This window comes from Poeciliopsis prolifica, unplaced genomic scaffold, assembly GCF_027474105.1.
Source record: "Poeciliopsis prolifica strain line A6 unplaced genomic scaffold, Auburn_PproV2 SCAFFOLD020, whole genome shotgun sequence".
NCBI classification, from domain to species: Eukaryota; Metazoa; Chordata; class Actinopteri; order Cyprinodontiformes; family Poeciliidae; genus Poeciliopsis; species Poeciliopsis prolifica.
The window spans coordinates 7,401,835-7,418,415 of NW_026562395.1; the positions used below are offsets into that span (position 1 = coordinate 7,401,835).

Genomic DNA, 16,581 nt, shown 5'->3' on the forward strand with positions numbered 1-16,581 from the left:
TTAGGGTTTGAAACCGAGACATAGTTTCAGAATATTTACACCCTTATCTGCATGCTACATGTAGAATCTAGAATTGAAGCTCTAGAGCAGAGCATGCTGACCTGTGTGTGCTCTGCTTGATCCAGACACAGTCAGAGTTAAGTCAACAAAGAACGCGTGTGTCCTGGAAGTGAACATCGCTCCATGTGTTTCCCCTGCAGCCCGCTCCGCAGCGGGCTGGGCTCACAATAAAAGTTTTGAGTCCAGCCTGATGTCCTCACATGCCTTGTGACACGAAGGATCACATCTCGGCGTTTGGGACCAGAGTTTTTTTATTCGAAAACTAGTCTTTCCACTGGTTGAACGTTTTGTTCAGCTGGTGACCTTCGTCAGTCAGGACCAACTGGGTCACCCGGCTCCGGCTCTCAGGAGGGGTTGGTCGGAAGACACTCTGATTTTCTATTTTCTACACAGCAGAGGGAGAAAATGTATCCCTCCTGTATTATGGTATCTGTAGTGAAGCTTTCTGGTGCAACAGGGAGATTTCTTAACCCAGACCATGAATAACTGTTGAGTAAATGCTCAAGCAAGAAATAACCAGGTGTGAAATGATGTATGCTCCTGAGAATGTATAATTTTTTTTTCTAATTAACTTTGTGTTTTTACTTCTGAAGCACGACTAATTGTTTTTTATAAGGTTAATACAAAGGTGTAGGCCCTCTGTCCCTCGTAACTATGAGCAACACATTTAGGCAGTGGGAAGAAACTACATCACCAAAAGAAAACACACAAGTGGATGAGAATCACATGAAAAGGCTCCGCATAGACATTTGGCTAAATTAATATTTCTGTCATACACATGAATAAGACTTTTTGTGTGAAAAAACAAGTTTTTTCCATTTCCAGAGCCGTGTTTCCGTTAACTATACAATTGTGCAATTTCACATTTTGGAACTAAATTCACTAAATGGAAACAGGCCAATTTCACTGGCGCAAACCACAAAGAAAAAGACAACAGGAAGTGGTTGAAGGATGATGACGTAGCATATGTCAGAAGTTGCAGGACAGATGTGGTGGACCCAGGTTGTTGAGAAATGATGATTTTAATGGTGCCGCAAATAAAGTCCAGGCAGCACAGGGGAGCAAACAGCCATGGCTCTGACACTGGTAGCACTGAACGGACAACGACGATCGACCCAACAAGACAAGGACCTGACAGAGAACAAGAGACACAGGTGGGCATAAATGCATGTGGTAATCAAGGGCAGATGGGACAACACAGAAACTCAACTGACACAGAATCTCAAATAGACACACAGAAAAACTCAAATCCTTACAGTATGTTTTTCTTATTTTTTTTTATGACGTATTGTGTGACCAAACTTCTTCACGTGCAGTTTGAATTGCGTTTCTAATTTAATGAAAACGCTGCAACTGCAAAATTCAGGTTTTTTAAACATTAGGGAAAGTTTTTTATTTCTGTTTCAAATTTGTAACAGAAGCACAGCCACTTTGTGCCTTTTTGTTTTTTGAGACATCAAGGTAAAAACCGTCACTGTCCTGAAAGTGCAGACTGAAAAACTGCGACAAAAATCAACTTCCTCTGCCTCCTACTGCCACCTGCAGAAAAACACCACTCGATCAAGAAACAGCGATTCCACTTTTGTTTTGATGCTTTTTCCATCGTCACTAAAATGCAAACAGAAAACTGATTAAATAAACTCTTCAGAGAAACATGCTTTTTTTGTAGGAGTATTTTACTTCGGTACTTTGGAGTGGATATTAAAAACTAAAATGTAAATATAGAACACAGCAGGGCTGCCGTGGCTACGATGTCGTTCACCATCAGCAGTTTGCTAATGTGTGTATAAATGATTAAATGCAGTGAGAAGCACTTTGGGCTCCTCTGGACTTGATAAAGTGCTACATAAGTACAGGCTATTAACCATTTTAACATAGAACTAGTAACACATGTAATTATGAAGGAAAATAGGCTGTATTATTATCTCTTGGTTTGTATAATAAGTTTATGAGTCTCAGAATAATGTGCATGGTGGTGAGCATCGTACAGTTAATGGGCCCGGTTTTCAATTCCTTCAGAACCCTTTTAAACATTGGCTGCCAGACATCGTCAGTATCAGTCGGTCAGCTCAAGGTTATGCAAAAAACAAACATTTCATTTAAAAAATAACCCTTGTTGCTTAATCAGAATTATGTAAGCACAATAAATTAAATGAAAAATATGTTAGTTCCTTAGTCATACTCTATATAATCCTCATAAATCCTCTTCAGTTGACTTTGTCTTTAGCAACAGGCCTTTGGATAGGCCACCTGAAGACACTGACCTCTTACTGGTTATCATAAAGATAATGCAGAATGCATAACCTACATTAACATTAAATATTGTTGTTGAATTGCATGTTAACTCAAAATAAAGCAGTGCTTCAAGCAAATATAAGAAAACAATTTACGTAGGCTTATACTGTCTATGAATGTACAGGATTATCCGGATGACATGCAGGCTGGATCACTACCGTTATGAATACACTCCATTATTGGAATTAAGCTTTGCCCTTTGGATATTTGAAGTATTATGCGGAAACGTTAGCAGCAGTGGAAAGAAAAACAAACAAAAGCGGTTCTTACTGAAAATTCTGGTGGCTGTACGCTCACTAGAGCGATACTGATTCTGAAATCTGAAATCTTCTGCCTTAGCTAAATTTTTACCTGCTCATAACCTTTCAGCAGCTTAACATTCAGAAAAATGAGCAATCCCTTTAAGAGCTGTTCAGACAAAGCGGTGACAGCAGGTAAACCAATCCCTGCCTGGCTCGCAGGGCCAGCGGTTTGGCTGTAATCTAGTATTTGTACAGTAAACGCTGTTAAGCCTCTGAGCATGTGAGCGGTCATGTGCATGCGTGTGTCTGAGTGTGTGTTGTTACCAAAAGAGGACCTTTCAAAGCATAATTAATGACCTTGTTTGGACTATTAGCCTTATGGGGGCTGGAGCAACACATCATTTCTAAAGTTCTTGTAAGGGGCAACGTCAACGTCAGGGTAGCGTTAGGGGGCACACAAAGCCTGCAATGTCTTCAGAATATTTTATGGTGCAGTCTTGTATTTGTGTGTCTAAATACCGACCGCCTCGGTTTTCAGTGGTTCCAAGAAAACATTTGGCTCATCATGTCTGCAGTTTTGCCCTGGAGACAATTGGATGTTTTCTTTGCTTTATTTTGCTTGAAGTTCAGCGGACCGCATGGCTGCTGCTCAGTCCCACTCTTCAGGAACTTTTAGGGTGGGGAATCAACTCGGGCTTTGTGCTGATTTTATTAACTCTGGTTCCATGGAGGAAGGCTCCCTCGCTGTAAACGGAGCGAGAAAAAGCACCAGTAATACCAGTAAGCTTCCGAAGTCATTCGTGTCACTTTCCTGAGCTCGCCAAGACTACAGCTTGCCATAGAGCAGATAAAACTGTATGTTTATTTTTTTATTTTACAGTTTTCGATGATTTGCTTGCAGCATGAACGTCTGGTCACGTGCAACTAATCAACCTCACAATGCCACTGTAGATTGCCAAGTCACATTAGTCGTTTGGTTTTCCCATCATCTATTTTTACATCGTTCTTTCTTTGAGCTTGGGGGCAACTCTCTTTTTTTGCATGTACGTGTGTGTGCGTGTGTGTGTGTGTGTGTGTGTGTCTTTCTTTCTTTTTTTATAACATACCTTTTGTGCTGAGCTTCGAGCTGCTTCCTAGAAGAATCCTAGCATTAGTTGCCACAGGAGTTGTCACATGCATTTCCACTTTTCGGTTCTATTAATCGAAGTTCTGGGAAACAAGTAAATGGCTTCCTGTTAGTGTTCTAAAAGGCATGAAGAAGACATTTTGTGCCTGTTCATGTTATGCCTTTGACTTAGTCGTAAGCAACAGTGGTGCTGAAAAACAACAACTGGGCCACAGAGTTTGGCATTTGTTCATTTGTCCTGTTTCACTTACTGTAGGATGCTTTTTGTTTTAAGTTTAAGAGGAATAAACTTCACTGCTTGAGATTATGTTAACGCAACACTGTTCAAGTATTGAACATGTCCATACATTTCTCAGTAAAGGCAGTTCTAATGTCCCAGTGAGAACTTTTGGGCCCAATCGGGAAATCCTCACAAGATATACCACAGAGGAGGTAGAATGGTTCGAAAGTCAAGGACTTATTGTTGAGAGATTCAGTTTTCTCCAGAAGCCACTGAAATACTAGAAGACTAAGACTACACTGACAATTTATGAACTTAATTGTTTTGATTGCGTAGTATGTTTACTCTGCTGGTGTGAATGTCGTTTCAAGAACCTCATGAAAACTTTTCCTCTGTCTAACCTGACGTGCCGGTGCCTGCATTTCTGTTCTGGTCATAATACGATCTGATGCTGGACAAGGAACAAGCTCCGATTTGAATAGGCGGCTCGGCTCTTCATGGCTTCACTGATTCCTTTCCTGATGAAATTCTCTGTGGGATAACGACTCCGAGCCAACAGAACGGGCCATGTGTGCAAATTGGCTGAGAATCTCGGATTTGCAGTGTCACAAAATAACATCATGCAGGCGCATTACATCCAGCGGCTTAGTGTTGTTGTTCTCTATGAAGAGTGGTATATTGTTGTATACAAAACTTACTGAACAAAGAAATGTTTTGAATGTTTATGTAATGCCTACAGAAAATCTTCTATAATTGTTGTTTTCTCCTTTGAGATTCACTTGAACAGACAACATAGAGCTGTTGATGATGAATTGGAGAAACAATTTATCAAATGCCTTGCATGAAAAGAGAAGCCTGACCTGATTCTAACAGTAGCTGATTCACAATGAAATCTGGAAAACATGCAGTTGAAGTACGTACAGTAACACAGGAGAAGCTCAATATGGATTTTTAAGATTCGAACCTCAAATGATTTTCTCCTCTAGAAATGAAAACTCAAAAGCTAAAGGCTTTTTATCGACCCAAGCTTAAAAATCCAGTCCAGGAACTATTAAATCAGAAATATTTCAAGTCCAGTGTGTTGCTTGGAAATACAAAATAGGGTTTTGTCAATCCAGAGTAGATGTATGTAAAATGTTGTTGACCTTTGCCCTCTCTACTCTTTTGTATGTCGTAACATTTCCAGGCTAATATTGTAAAGAGCTCTTAATGTTTTGCCTGGTGAAATAAAGGCTTAACTAACAAATCTATGAATTTTTTAGTTCTGAAGAATGCCTAGAATTAAACTTTAAAGTACACTTTATTCTCCTTTTCCCAACTTGCCTTGGCTGCTAAGTTCTTGACAAGATTGATCAAACAGCACACTAAAGAAAACAACAACTTACAGAGTCAAAGTTGGCAAAGCAAACAAAAATGGTTCAAATTATAAGACAGGTCAACACAAACTCACACCTGTTTTTTTTTTTTTAAAGTGGCCTGTTATTCATGTTTCTGGGCAGCGGATAGAAAGTTAGAATGCCAAAAAAAAAAAAAACACACATGCACACTCATGAGAGTCACATGAAAAGGCTTCAAGTCCTTCATTCCACCAAGAGATTTTGCCAGATAAATCATTTTTTGGCTGTGTTGCACTATTCATCCAAAGGAAGAACATTTTTGGTGTGGAAAACAAAACCGGCTTCCCCCATATTTTCCAGAGATTTCCCTGTGTCTTTGGGATATAATAGTAAAACATCCTGCTTAAAGCAAGTAGGATGCCTGCTATTAGTTTTAGTACGAACATCCTGATATATATACGTGTGTGTGTGTGTTTAATTTATTTGATGCATTGTTAATCCAATGATTGAAAAACACAAATAAAGATCTATAAGACTTTTCGCTGTAATTTTGTGACACCCAGAATGCCCCTTCCTGTTATTACCACTAAATTAAAAGTCTATTTTTTTCATTTACTTTTTGTTCCTGAACCCTCATTGTTCTCTCACTTGTATTTCACTTTTCTCTCCTCTTCTTCTGCTGTTTTTTTTTTACCCCCCACCCAGTGACAGGAAAGCCGTTTTTTGTGGTCTCCAGTTTCTCCCACCGCTGGCTGTTCGGCTGGGAGGGCTGTCAGTTCTACGGCTGGGCAGGCTTCTTCTTTGGCTGTGGGAGCCTCATCACCATGACAGTGGTCAGCCTGGACCGCTACCTGAAGATCTGCCACATCAGATACGGTGCGTCCGCCAACAGTAGCCAACACTTTCTGACAGCGCAGGAAAAGAGCCCTGCAGGGAGGAATTATCCGTTTGGTATTTTGCTTTGCAGCAGGTGACAAAGTCTTCATTTCTAAAACTCAAGTGTCGATGTTCCGCATTTTTGATGTTTTCCTGGTTCAATTCACTGGATCAAACGGATGAATTGCCTCTTCAGTAGGCAGCCGAGTTGTCCAGACTTGCAAGTGAGCTGATAATTTAGCTCAGGTGTGTTGAAGCATCTAAAAGTAGCAGGAAAACAGCCCTTGAGGACTGTTGCGCCCCCAAGTGGTCATTACAGTCAAACTAATCAGGTTATATGGCAGGGGTCTCCAAAAAGTAAATAATAGGAGATGTTGAGTTTATAGCTGAAGCAGCATACATCGTCTGAACATAACTGAAGTTTCACACCATGATCCCAGAACACGTGGTTTTCAGAACCAGAGCATGTTACAGGTGACATTACAGAGCCTTGATCTGCTAAATCCCCTTGAAGTTCTTGCATTTACTCAACGCAACATGTGTTTGTCAATGTGACAGCACACAAAGAAAGACAGGAAATCATGTGAAGTTCATTTACGCTGGGTTAACACTACGCGTGGCTCCGCCGCACTGCAAAGCCTCAACGTTTTCCAAGTGTGTGAAAGGAGAGATCTCACCATCAAGACAGTGACACAAAATAGATGAGCGACGTCTCGGAAAACACTGCAGTTCTCAACTTACAAAATTGATATGTTTCCCTCCAGAGCTCTGCTCACTCCTACAGGATAATTCAACTGAACAGGTTTCAGAATTAAATCCATGTATTTTGTGTCTATGCATAGCATAAGTGATACATGCTGAGTACACCCATATGTTCTTTAATATAGCCAGTACTCCAAAAACAAATGACTCTGTCTTGATGCATTATTTTGGTGTTCGTTCATTTACCTGCCAGAGCGCCAGGATCGTTGAAGATTTCGGCGCCTGGCAAAAATAGGACCGCTTCTAATTTTGGCGGATGTTGATGCAGCGTGAGGAGGTAGTGTGAACACACTCACTGACTGAAATGGGTGTGTGTGTTTACTGTGGAGGCCACAAATGGAGATGCAAACAGTGGGTCAGTCTGGCGTTAATGACAGAAAATGACTTAAGTGTCCAATAAGTGGTTGGTCTTTACAAGCAGATAGGTTTTATCTCTTTGTTTTAAAGTTTCAGAGTTTAAAGTGAATGCAGCTCTAAATATATATTTTGTCAAACTCAATTAAAGTGCAACATGAACTGTGCTGCTCACTGCAACAGTGTCAAAGCTTTTCTCCTTTTCAGAAATAAAAGGAATATTTTTGTCATTTTTATGTCACTTCTAGACTAGTTTGGAGGGAATTGTAGGTTTGTTTGTGTTAAACGTTTTTCTAACGTAGATTATATGTTTCATATTTATTTCAGGCACGTGGTTAAAACGCCACCACACCTTCATATGCTTGGCCTTTGTCTGGGTGTATGCGGCCTTCTGGGCCACCATGCCGCTGGTTGGCTGGGGCCACTACGCCCCGGAGCCGTTTGGGACCTCATGCACCCTGGACTGGTGGCTCGCTCAGGCCTCTGTGTCGGGCCAAAGCTTTGTGTTGGCCATCCTCTTCTTCTGCCTCGTCCTCCCAGCGGGCATCATCGTCTTCTCCTACGTCAGGATCATTTTTAAAGTGAAGTCGTCGTCGAAGGAAATCTCGCACTATGACGCCCGCATACGAAACAACAACAACCTGGAGATGAAGCTCACAAAGGTCAGTTTTGTCCAAGATCGTAACAGTTGACTAAAGAGAGCAAAGTACACACTGAAGTTACAAAAAACAGTTTCATTTACTGAAATAAATAAAAACAATCAATGGGGGAAAAGTATTCCTACGTGGAATTACATTGTTCATTTATAAAACTAACTAAAACACTAACATGATAGATATGATAGCACTCGATTTTTGTGTTTATAGAATAGAATAGAATAGAATAGAATAGACTTTATTGATCCCCAGGGGAAAATTTCTTATTTGTCCATTTTAGGTAATAAATACAAAGTTTATAAAATATATACGTACCTAAGAGTGATAAGTTCAAAATGATTATATTTATAAACATATTATTAACCTTTTGAACTGATGTTAGATAGATGTTTTTCTCCACATACACAGTTTTTTGTCAGCTGTTGGTAAATTATTCCTCTCCATGTCCTTCATGTACGTTAAGCCACAAAATGGTGACAGCAGAAGTTGGGAATCAACAATAATGAAAAAGATTTTTTTGAAAATGGAATCTTTGGCTGATTACTCGCTACACAATCAATGTATCCATCAGCACAATCCTTTGACCTTTTTTGAGTTCTGTACCCGAAGATTTAGCAAAGGTAAACTAATAGAAAGGACCAAAATCATTGTAAAACTAATTCAAGCAAACAAAAAGTTACATCGAAATAAAAGTAAATCATAATGAAAAATCCACAAGTTTTCATAAAATGAGACGTGTGAATATGACCAAGAAAATTGGGATTACAAGAACAAGGCAGGATGAACAAACTTTAAGAAATGCTCTTGCTTAAAAAAAAAGAAAAAAAGCTTAAAACCCCGAGCATCATTTTCTTCTCTCTCCCAGGTAGCGATGCTGATCTGCGCCGGCTTCCTGATCGCCTGGATTCCGTACGCCGTGGTCTCTGTGGTGTCGGCGTTCGGCGAGCCGGACTCCATCCCCATCCCCGTGTCCGTCATCCCCACATTGCTAGCCAAGTCGTCTGCGATGTACAATCCAATCATCTACCAGCTGGTGGATCTGAAAAACTCCTGCTCCAACTGCTGCATCAAGGTCATGAAGAAACGGAACCATTTTAGGAAGTCGAGGTAAAACAAGTTCATTACTGTGTGGCGCTAATCTGGATCTGTTGGTTTTCACTTCCTTAATACTGTAGAGGCTTTTAAAAATCACTTTGAAGGGTTGTATTATTTTTACTTTCACACTTTGAAGCAGTTTTTTTTAATTTTTATATAAGATGGGTTTTATTCCCATTATCATAATAGTCAGCTCTGCTCTCTGCACTGATTTTTCTTCTAGGAGAACGATTTTCAAATTCTATCTCTCAGTGTTCCTTTCACAATTTCAAAGATTGCAAGTCGTTCCTGAAACTTCCACGAATTCCTTCACTAAGAAAACCTTAACAATTTTTGTCAGCTTAAAAAGAAATAACCGAGATGATGCTGAAAGTCTTGATAAAGCAGAAGGAAACAGGAATCGCACGTCTTCACGTCTGTCTGCAGGCTGTTGCCAGAATGTCCAGCGGAAACTGGCGACCTTGACCTCACGCTGGACGCCTTCCCTTTCTATTGCACAACAGCGTCAGCTCTCAGCATTTTCACACGACTAAAATTAGAGCTGATTGGATTTCAACGTGATTTTCAGTGTTTACCTGGTTGTATTTAATTGTATTACGTCAATAATGCTTCTAAAAACATTATTGACTCTCACATAATTTTAAAAATCACGTCAAAGTAAAACTACCAGAACGTATGATTGTGTTCATTTGGTAGAAATGAATACAATCCCCACATGTATTTGACAGGAAGGTCTTCATGCAGCCACTGTCCTGCAACATCAGGCAGATCCAGCAGCTTTAATTGCCTGTTTACATTGATTTAATTTCCAAACTGAATATTAGTGTAAGCTGGTTGTTAGTTTTGCCCTGAATACACATTGCAAAGTTCACATGGAATCCCCATAAAATGTTTTTTTTTATATATTCAGCTCTGGAAAAATTGAAGAAAACCTGCTGGTTCTTCCACCAAATACTGATTTCTGAACTCTTTCTGAGCTCAAACATTATTTCAGTTGTTAACATAAATATCAACTTGTTTATCGACAATCTGAGGCCTGAAAGCATTGCAGCTTCACTAAATACCACATTTTTGTTTGGGATTTCAGATATATGTGGTCATAGAATAAAAGCAGAATGTTCATTTAAATATAAAATATAGATCAAACAAATATCTAGAAAAAGTCAAATCAGCAAAACCGGTCATGTTAAGTGGTCTCTTCATTTTTTTCCAGAGCCGTAAATATAAACTTTATTTGAAACGGTTTTGAGTTTATTTCAAATGTAACTGATGGAGAGATGAGGAAGGAGGATAGGAATAGAGGAAGGTGGGAAAAGACAGAAGAAAGAGAAAGAGAAACCATAGCAACAAACATATGCATGTATAATAATAACAAATAAAACATCAATAGAAAATAGACTGTACAAGGTTACACAAGATGTATTTAGTGGCAACCACAGTTTTTCTCTACGTTCCTTCAGGTTCTACACGATCTCCGGCTCAATAAAGGACAGCAGACCAGCCAAAGACGCTCACATCGAGATGTGAAGCAAACTGTTGAGACTGCTGACCTTTCGTCTCTTCTACCGTGGACATTCTGCCTCCAGCCGTGCCGTCTCTCTGCCCAGCAGCTAACTAATCACACGCTGCCCGCCTGCCAGCCTGCCAGCCTGCCAGTCTGCCATGAGGTCATCACCTGCTCACCTGCGTTGCTGGTTCCTCCGTACTGCAGCTCCTCACCTCCACTGGATCTCCACCTCTCTGGTCGCTTCCCATCTGCACATGATTCTATCTCTGTTGTGAACACTGGTCTCTAAGTACAGATAAAATGTTGTGTGGACTTGTTGATTTTTCCATCTCCATTATTCAAGAGTTCTCAAAAAAAAAAAAAAGAAAACAATTTAATTGAAAACTAATTGACTCAGGTTTCCAAGTCAAGATGGAGCTTAAGCTATAAATGTTTTTGTTTAAAATATGGTGACAATTCTCTAAATTTGGTTTGTTAAACATTTTTATCTGAACTCGAAATTACAACTTCAAAAAAAAACAGATTCATGTTGATGTTCTCTGCTGTTTGTACAGGTTGTTGGTGTTTGTACTTTTACACTCGTGTTGTATATGAAAAACAATTTGTAAGTATCTGGATAAAGCACTGGATCAGATTATCTCACCCGGTTAACGGCAGAAACACAGAGATAGAGAGAAAAAGAGAGAGAGAGAGAGAGAGAGACGAAAGTCAAACCAGGAAAAGTTGAGCAATTGTTTCCATCGAAAGTCAGTACTGTGAGGTAAATGAAAACACACACACACACACACACACACACACACACACACACACACACACCCCCACACACACACACACACACAGGATGAGTGCACTTTACTTTCCAAGCCATTCAGAACGCACTGACGCCAGATGTTGCAATAGTTTTACGTCTGATTGATTGTTGCAAAATTGGGTTGAATTAATTTAAAGAAAAATACGTTCATTTCAACAAGTACCTGCATTTCTAGAAATAGAGTTATAGTGAATTCAGGGATGACTAAATTATATTTATTTTTGCTATATATTCTCTTTTTTTTTGGTTGCCACTGAAAATAAAAGTTGTTCCTTTCCTTTCTCTAGCAATGTGTTCATTTCTGTGTTCTGCGTTCACGTTGCTCTTTGTTGTAACTTTGCCTTTTTGGGAATGAATCTTAAACCGTTAGAAAGCCGACTTTCCTCTGAAATCGTTCCACCTTTGCAATGTAAGAACATTTGTGCGTTGAGCAGCAATGTTGGTCATGTTTGGATTTCGTCATTAGACTGGATGGTGAATCATGTACTTCCTGAAAGTCTTTTCTGGTCACTGGTTTAATCGCACATTGCTGTGGGACGGCGTCCTTTCCTCATTTAGCATTTATTGGTTCAACTTGTATAAAATGTAGTAATAAAAGCCACTCTGTGAGGACAGTGGCTGCCATTCGTTTCTGATGATGTCAAACATCTGCTGGTGGAGGAAACGCGATGCAGAGTGACCAACATTGTCAGTTTTGTTGCTAAACCCACAGATGGTTTTTACCAACAAATGTGTCATCATTTCAAGAGAAAGAAACAACCAGTCCTGCTAAACGCTTCTTAACACTTAACACAGAAAAAAAAAAAAACGCAAACAGCAAATGCAACTGCACCCTAATTCCCGTTAAATATTTAATTTATTCCATGTTAAATCTACTCTAAAAAAAGTTTAGAAATTCCTAAAAAAAACAACAAAAAAAAAACCAAGGTGTTTTTATGAGAATCCATTTCTCCTCTTTCAATTATTTGGACGTCAAAAGAAAACCCATAAAAGGATCAGCTGCTCTATTCACTGCACTAGGATTTGGAGGTGAGTTATTATGTTTTTTCATAATTAACATTTTTAACTGAATAAGCATAACTACATATAATAAACATATATAATAATGACTTTTACATATAGTAATAAACATTTCCACATATCACCTCCAAAGTCCGGACTCTCATTTGCTTACATGACTGCGCTGTGATTGGCTGCCTGTCACATTCAACAGGTTGCGTTCAGTCACCACTTCCTGTTAGCCACTGTACTATCCTAGCATGATACTGCCACTTCCTGTGCATAAAATTATCACTTTTTAACAAGATACGTATCACATCTAAGATAAATATCACGTGATAGCGCTCCAAATATTTTTTTCCTACCATGAAATCTCCAGAGTAGAAAATGAAACGTCTCCTTTCCTTGGAAACCAAATGTCCAGTTTTATTTATTATTTTTTTCACAGGAGCAAAGAAAGGTTACAACTGACTTGCACTTTTCAGAGAATACTAGCGTATACAGAGAAATAATGATGAAATGATTGCATGGCTGGATAAATGAATGTCTAAATGAGAAACGGCCACAGTTTAACCTGAGTTCATCAAACACTTTTCCTCATCAAAAACGTCTTTTGATTGTGTTTTGCATAATCTATCAATTACAGCCACATTGGCTGAAGCTAGTTTAAATGTTGGAAAAAGTTACATTTGTCTCAATATGAATGAATTTATTTAGAAATGTTTCGATGGTTTGAAACATCTCCTTTACTAGAAAGTGTGAAGCACTTCTGAGCTTTTCCTGGTTACCATAGCAACAGCAACTACTGTCACATTGATGATGTCACAAGAATCCTATCCTTTGTGTCATAGGTTCTATGACATCATCTCTGAAGCCTCTTAAATATTTTGTTGCTTGTGGTCTAGACTCAGATGTTCGTTCTACTGCCCGTTCTTAACAGACAAAAACGCACAATGAATTCACACATTAGTCAAAGACAACTACCTCGGAGAGTTATCTCATTAATGACAAGTGAGGAAGTGAAGAGAAACGAGGAAACCGTGACTCCTATACACGTTAAAAAACGTGATGGATTTTTAGACACTGTCATTTCACCGCTGCCCAGAGACGACAGTAAAGATATTAAGAAGAAAACGGCTACATTTCAAGAGACATGTAAGAAAATAGCTTATGAAAACCTGAAGGAGATAAAGAGAAAGGAAGTTGCCAAAGTCGCTTTAGAGGAGGAAAAGATTTCCAAAGAATTGGCCAGGCAGAAGTTGGCACAAAAGGTTCGAGACGAAAAGAAAGAAAAGAAAGTCAAGTTGAGAAAGTCACTGACTGAGACATTGGACGCTCAAATTCTTTATAAACAAGAAGAAGAAGGAAAGAGCTCACATTGAAAAGCAACAAATGGCTGCCATAATGGAGTCAGACAGACGACAACACATCGAAGAAAATGATAAGAGACAACAGAAGAAAGAGGAAGACCACAAATTCTTTAAATCAGATGACATGGACTCAAAATCAAAGACAAAGAAGGACAATTTAAATGACATATTGAGCAAAGAAGCTGCCTGCGAGTCTGCTGTAAAACAACAACTTTGTGACAATTTGGCCAAAAAGATTGCCAGAATTATTAGCTACGGGCCTCAGCTGGAAAAAAATAGATCTCAAAAGCTTTTGGACGAACAACTGGCTGCACGATATGAAAACAAGTGAAAAAGCAGAGGGAAATGGACAGGACTGAAAGAAAAGGGGTGCTTCCAGGATACCGAGCTGAGGAAATTGGAGCCAGGAGACAGACGAAGGACGAGAGTAAAAAAAGTACGGACAACCGCGACATGATGCATCTCAGTGTTACTGAGCAAGGAGATGTTGATTATGAATGTGGCTTTCAAGATCAAGAGACTGAAGGTAATATTTCAGATGTGGACAGAAATCGGGAAGCACGAAAAAAAATTGTTTTTGACCAAATTTCGGTCCTAAAGACAGAAGAATCCATCAAGAGGAATTTTATGGAGGACAAGATATTAAAAGAAAGGAAACATCGGGAAGCTGCAAAGGAAAAATGTGAGAAACTGGAGAAAGAGAAAAAAGCTGCAGCTGCAAAGTTATTGACAGATTCATGGGATTCCCAAATAAAAGAAAAACAGCAGCAGAAAAGGGAACGTCGTGAGAGTGAAAGGAAAGAGATGCTTTCCTTAATTGAAGAGGACAGAGTGTGTGACGTAACTATTACCAAACTCCATCTTGACAAACACAAACAGCCTGTTGTTCGCAAAGTTCATGAGATTCTGCCAGCAGCAGGACCAGTGAGAAGAACGTCTTCTGTCAAACTTGACACAAAAACTAGCAACGAAAGCAGACCTTTATGTTGTCAGAAACTCAACTATCCCGACCAAATCAAACTTCCCCTGCTGAACTCCAACCCTGTGTACTACCAAAAGAATTGTCAAAGTTTTAAACTCCCATCCATTCCCAAATGAAAATTAGGTCTTACCTTTTTCATTTTTATTTAGTCAACCATCAACAACAGGACATTAAACACAGAGACAAAGCAAACATGAAATTGGTTTTAGGCTATTAGCAACTTTAAGAAATTGTAACTATAGGTTTTCTCTGGGTACTCCAGTTTTCCTACAAAAACGGTAGACAGACAGACAGATTGATAGATTTTATTAGCAGATTAATCACAGTGCCTGTAATTAATCTGTTAATAAAATCAACTAATGTTTTAAACAAAAGTTTTCGCCGGGTGCTCCGGTTTCTCTACAAAAATGAGAGAGAGATATCTATCAATCGATTGATCAATAGATAGATTTACTAACAAAGCAAATTACAGTGTCTGCAATTTGCCGTTAGTAAAATCAACTAATCTTGTTTTCAATAAAAGTTTTCGCCGGGTGCTCCGGTTTCTCTATAAAAATGATAGAGATATCTATCGATCGGTCGATTGATAGATAGATTTTCCTAACAGAGCAAATCACAGTGTCTGTAATTAATCTGTTAATAAAATCAACTGATCTTGTTTTTGACAAAAGTTTTCTCTGGGTGCTCCGGTTTCTCTAAAAACACAAATGACAGAAAGTCAGACAGATATTGTCTGTAATTTTGTCTATTACTTAAATAATTCTACTTTGAACATAATTTTTCTGCGGTGCCTCTAAAAACAGGATGAATGGATAAATATTGTCCGTCTTCTCTACTGTTAAAATTAAGTAAACCTACGTTTGATAGAAGTTCTCTCTGGGTGCTCGGGTGTCTCTACAAACATGATTCTATGGAGAATCATGGAGGTTAACTAGTTATAAATTGATAGGTCGATCAATAGGTAGGAAGGTCTATAGATAGAGCTATCAGTAACACTTTATTTAAGACTGACATGACGAATCATAAACATGACATAACATCTGTCATGAACATGAAGGAGTCTTTATGAACGTTTACAACTGTTGTCATAAAGTATCATTTCGTAAATTAAAAGAGTCGCATAATTTTGAAAATAATGTCACTTTAACACAAGGCTAGCACTTTTAATGGACTTTCACTGCAACTTTTAGAGCAACTTTGCATTAAAAGTCTCACTATTATGGGGGCATTGAGAGTGAAGGCCTCCATATGTGGGTTGTGCCACCACAACTGATTTATCTTTGGCTAAAGTTATGTGAAAACCCTCAATTATGTGCTCATCTTAAGCAGTGTTATCCTAACGCCCTATAGGGTGAAGGGAATCTGTGATTTAAAACAAATCTATAATTTAATTATAGATTTGCTTGATATCATTCATCCTGTAAAGAAAGAAAAAAAAATGTTTCCATTATTTTAGCAGACCAACCCAAAAAGAAAAGTTTTCATTCACTGAAAGAACACAAACTCTTTCTGGTCATCATGAATTGAACGGGAAAAGCCAAGACAACATTTGATCCCAGCTGATCCCGTCAGTATGAGCGGCTGATTAACCTGAAATGTTTCCTGACTCGTGGAAAAAACTTTTCAGTCTTATAGAAACCCAAATGACCGGCAGCAGAAATCCCACCACAGTCTGATCCTCCAGAGTTTTCACAACCATATGAGCCTGAGACATAAGATATAATCAAAGCTCAAACTTTATGGTTTTTATCATTTCATAGAATCTAACAATTGTGGTGGGCAGTCGTTTTATAATGTAACTAGTTACATGATGTGTTGCTGCTCCATCTTGTTTTCCATCTATGCGACATAAAACTTTGGGTCAAGCTGTTTGCATAGACAGTAATTGA

General features: G+C 38.9%; 1 protein-coding gene across 1 annotated transcript in view; it reads left to right on the plus strand.

Moving 5' to 3' along the window:
- The window catches only part of opn5 (opsin 5), a 32,458-nt gene extending 20,871 nt beyond the window's left edge, over nt 1–11,587 (plus strand). Inside the window, exons 4-7 of the mRNA XM_055044579.1 lie at nt 5,986–6,156; nt 7,600–7,934; nt 8,794–9,035; nt 10,484–11,587. Of these exons, the coding sequence (XP_054900554.1) occupies nt 5,986–6,156; nt 7,600–7,934; nt 8,794–9,035; nt 10,484–10,550 (815 nt within the window). The 3' untranslated portion in view covers nt 10,551–11,587. The remainder of the gene's footprint in view (nt 1–5,985; nt 6,157–7,599; nt 7,935–8,793; nt 9,036–10,483) is intronic.
- Nucleotides 11,588–16,581: the final 4,994 nt, after the last annotated feature.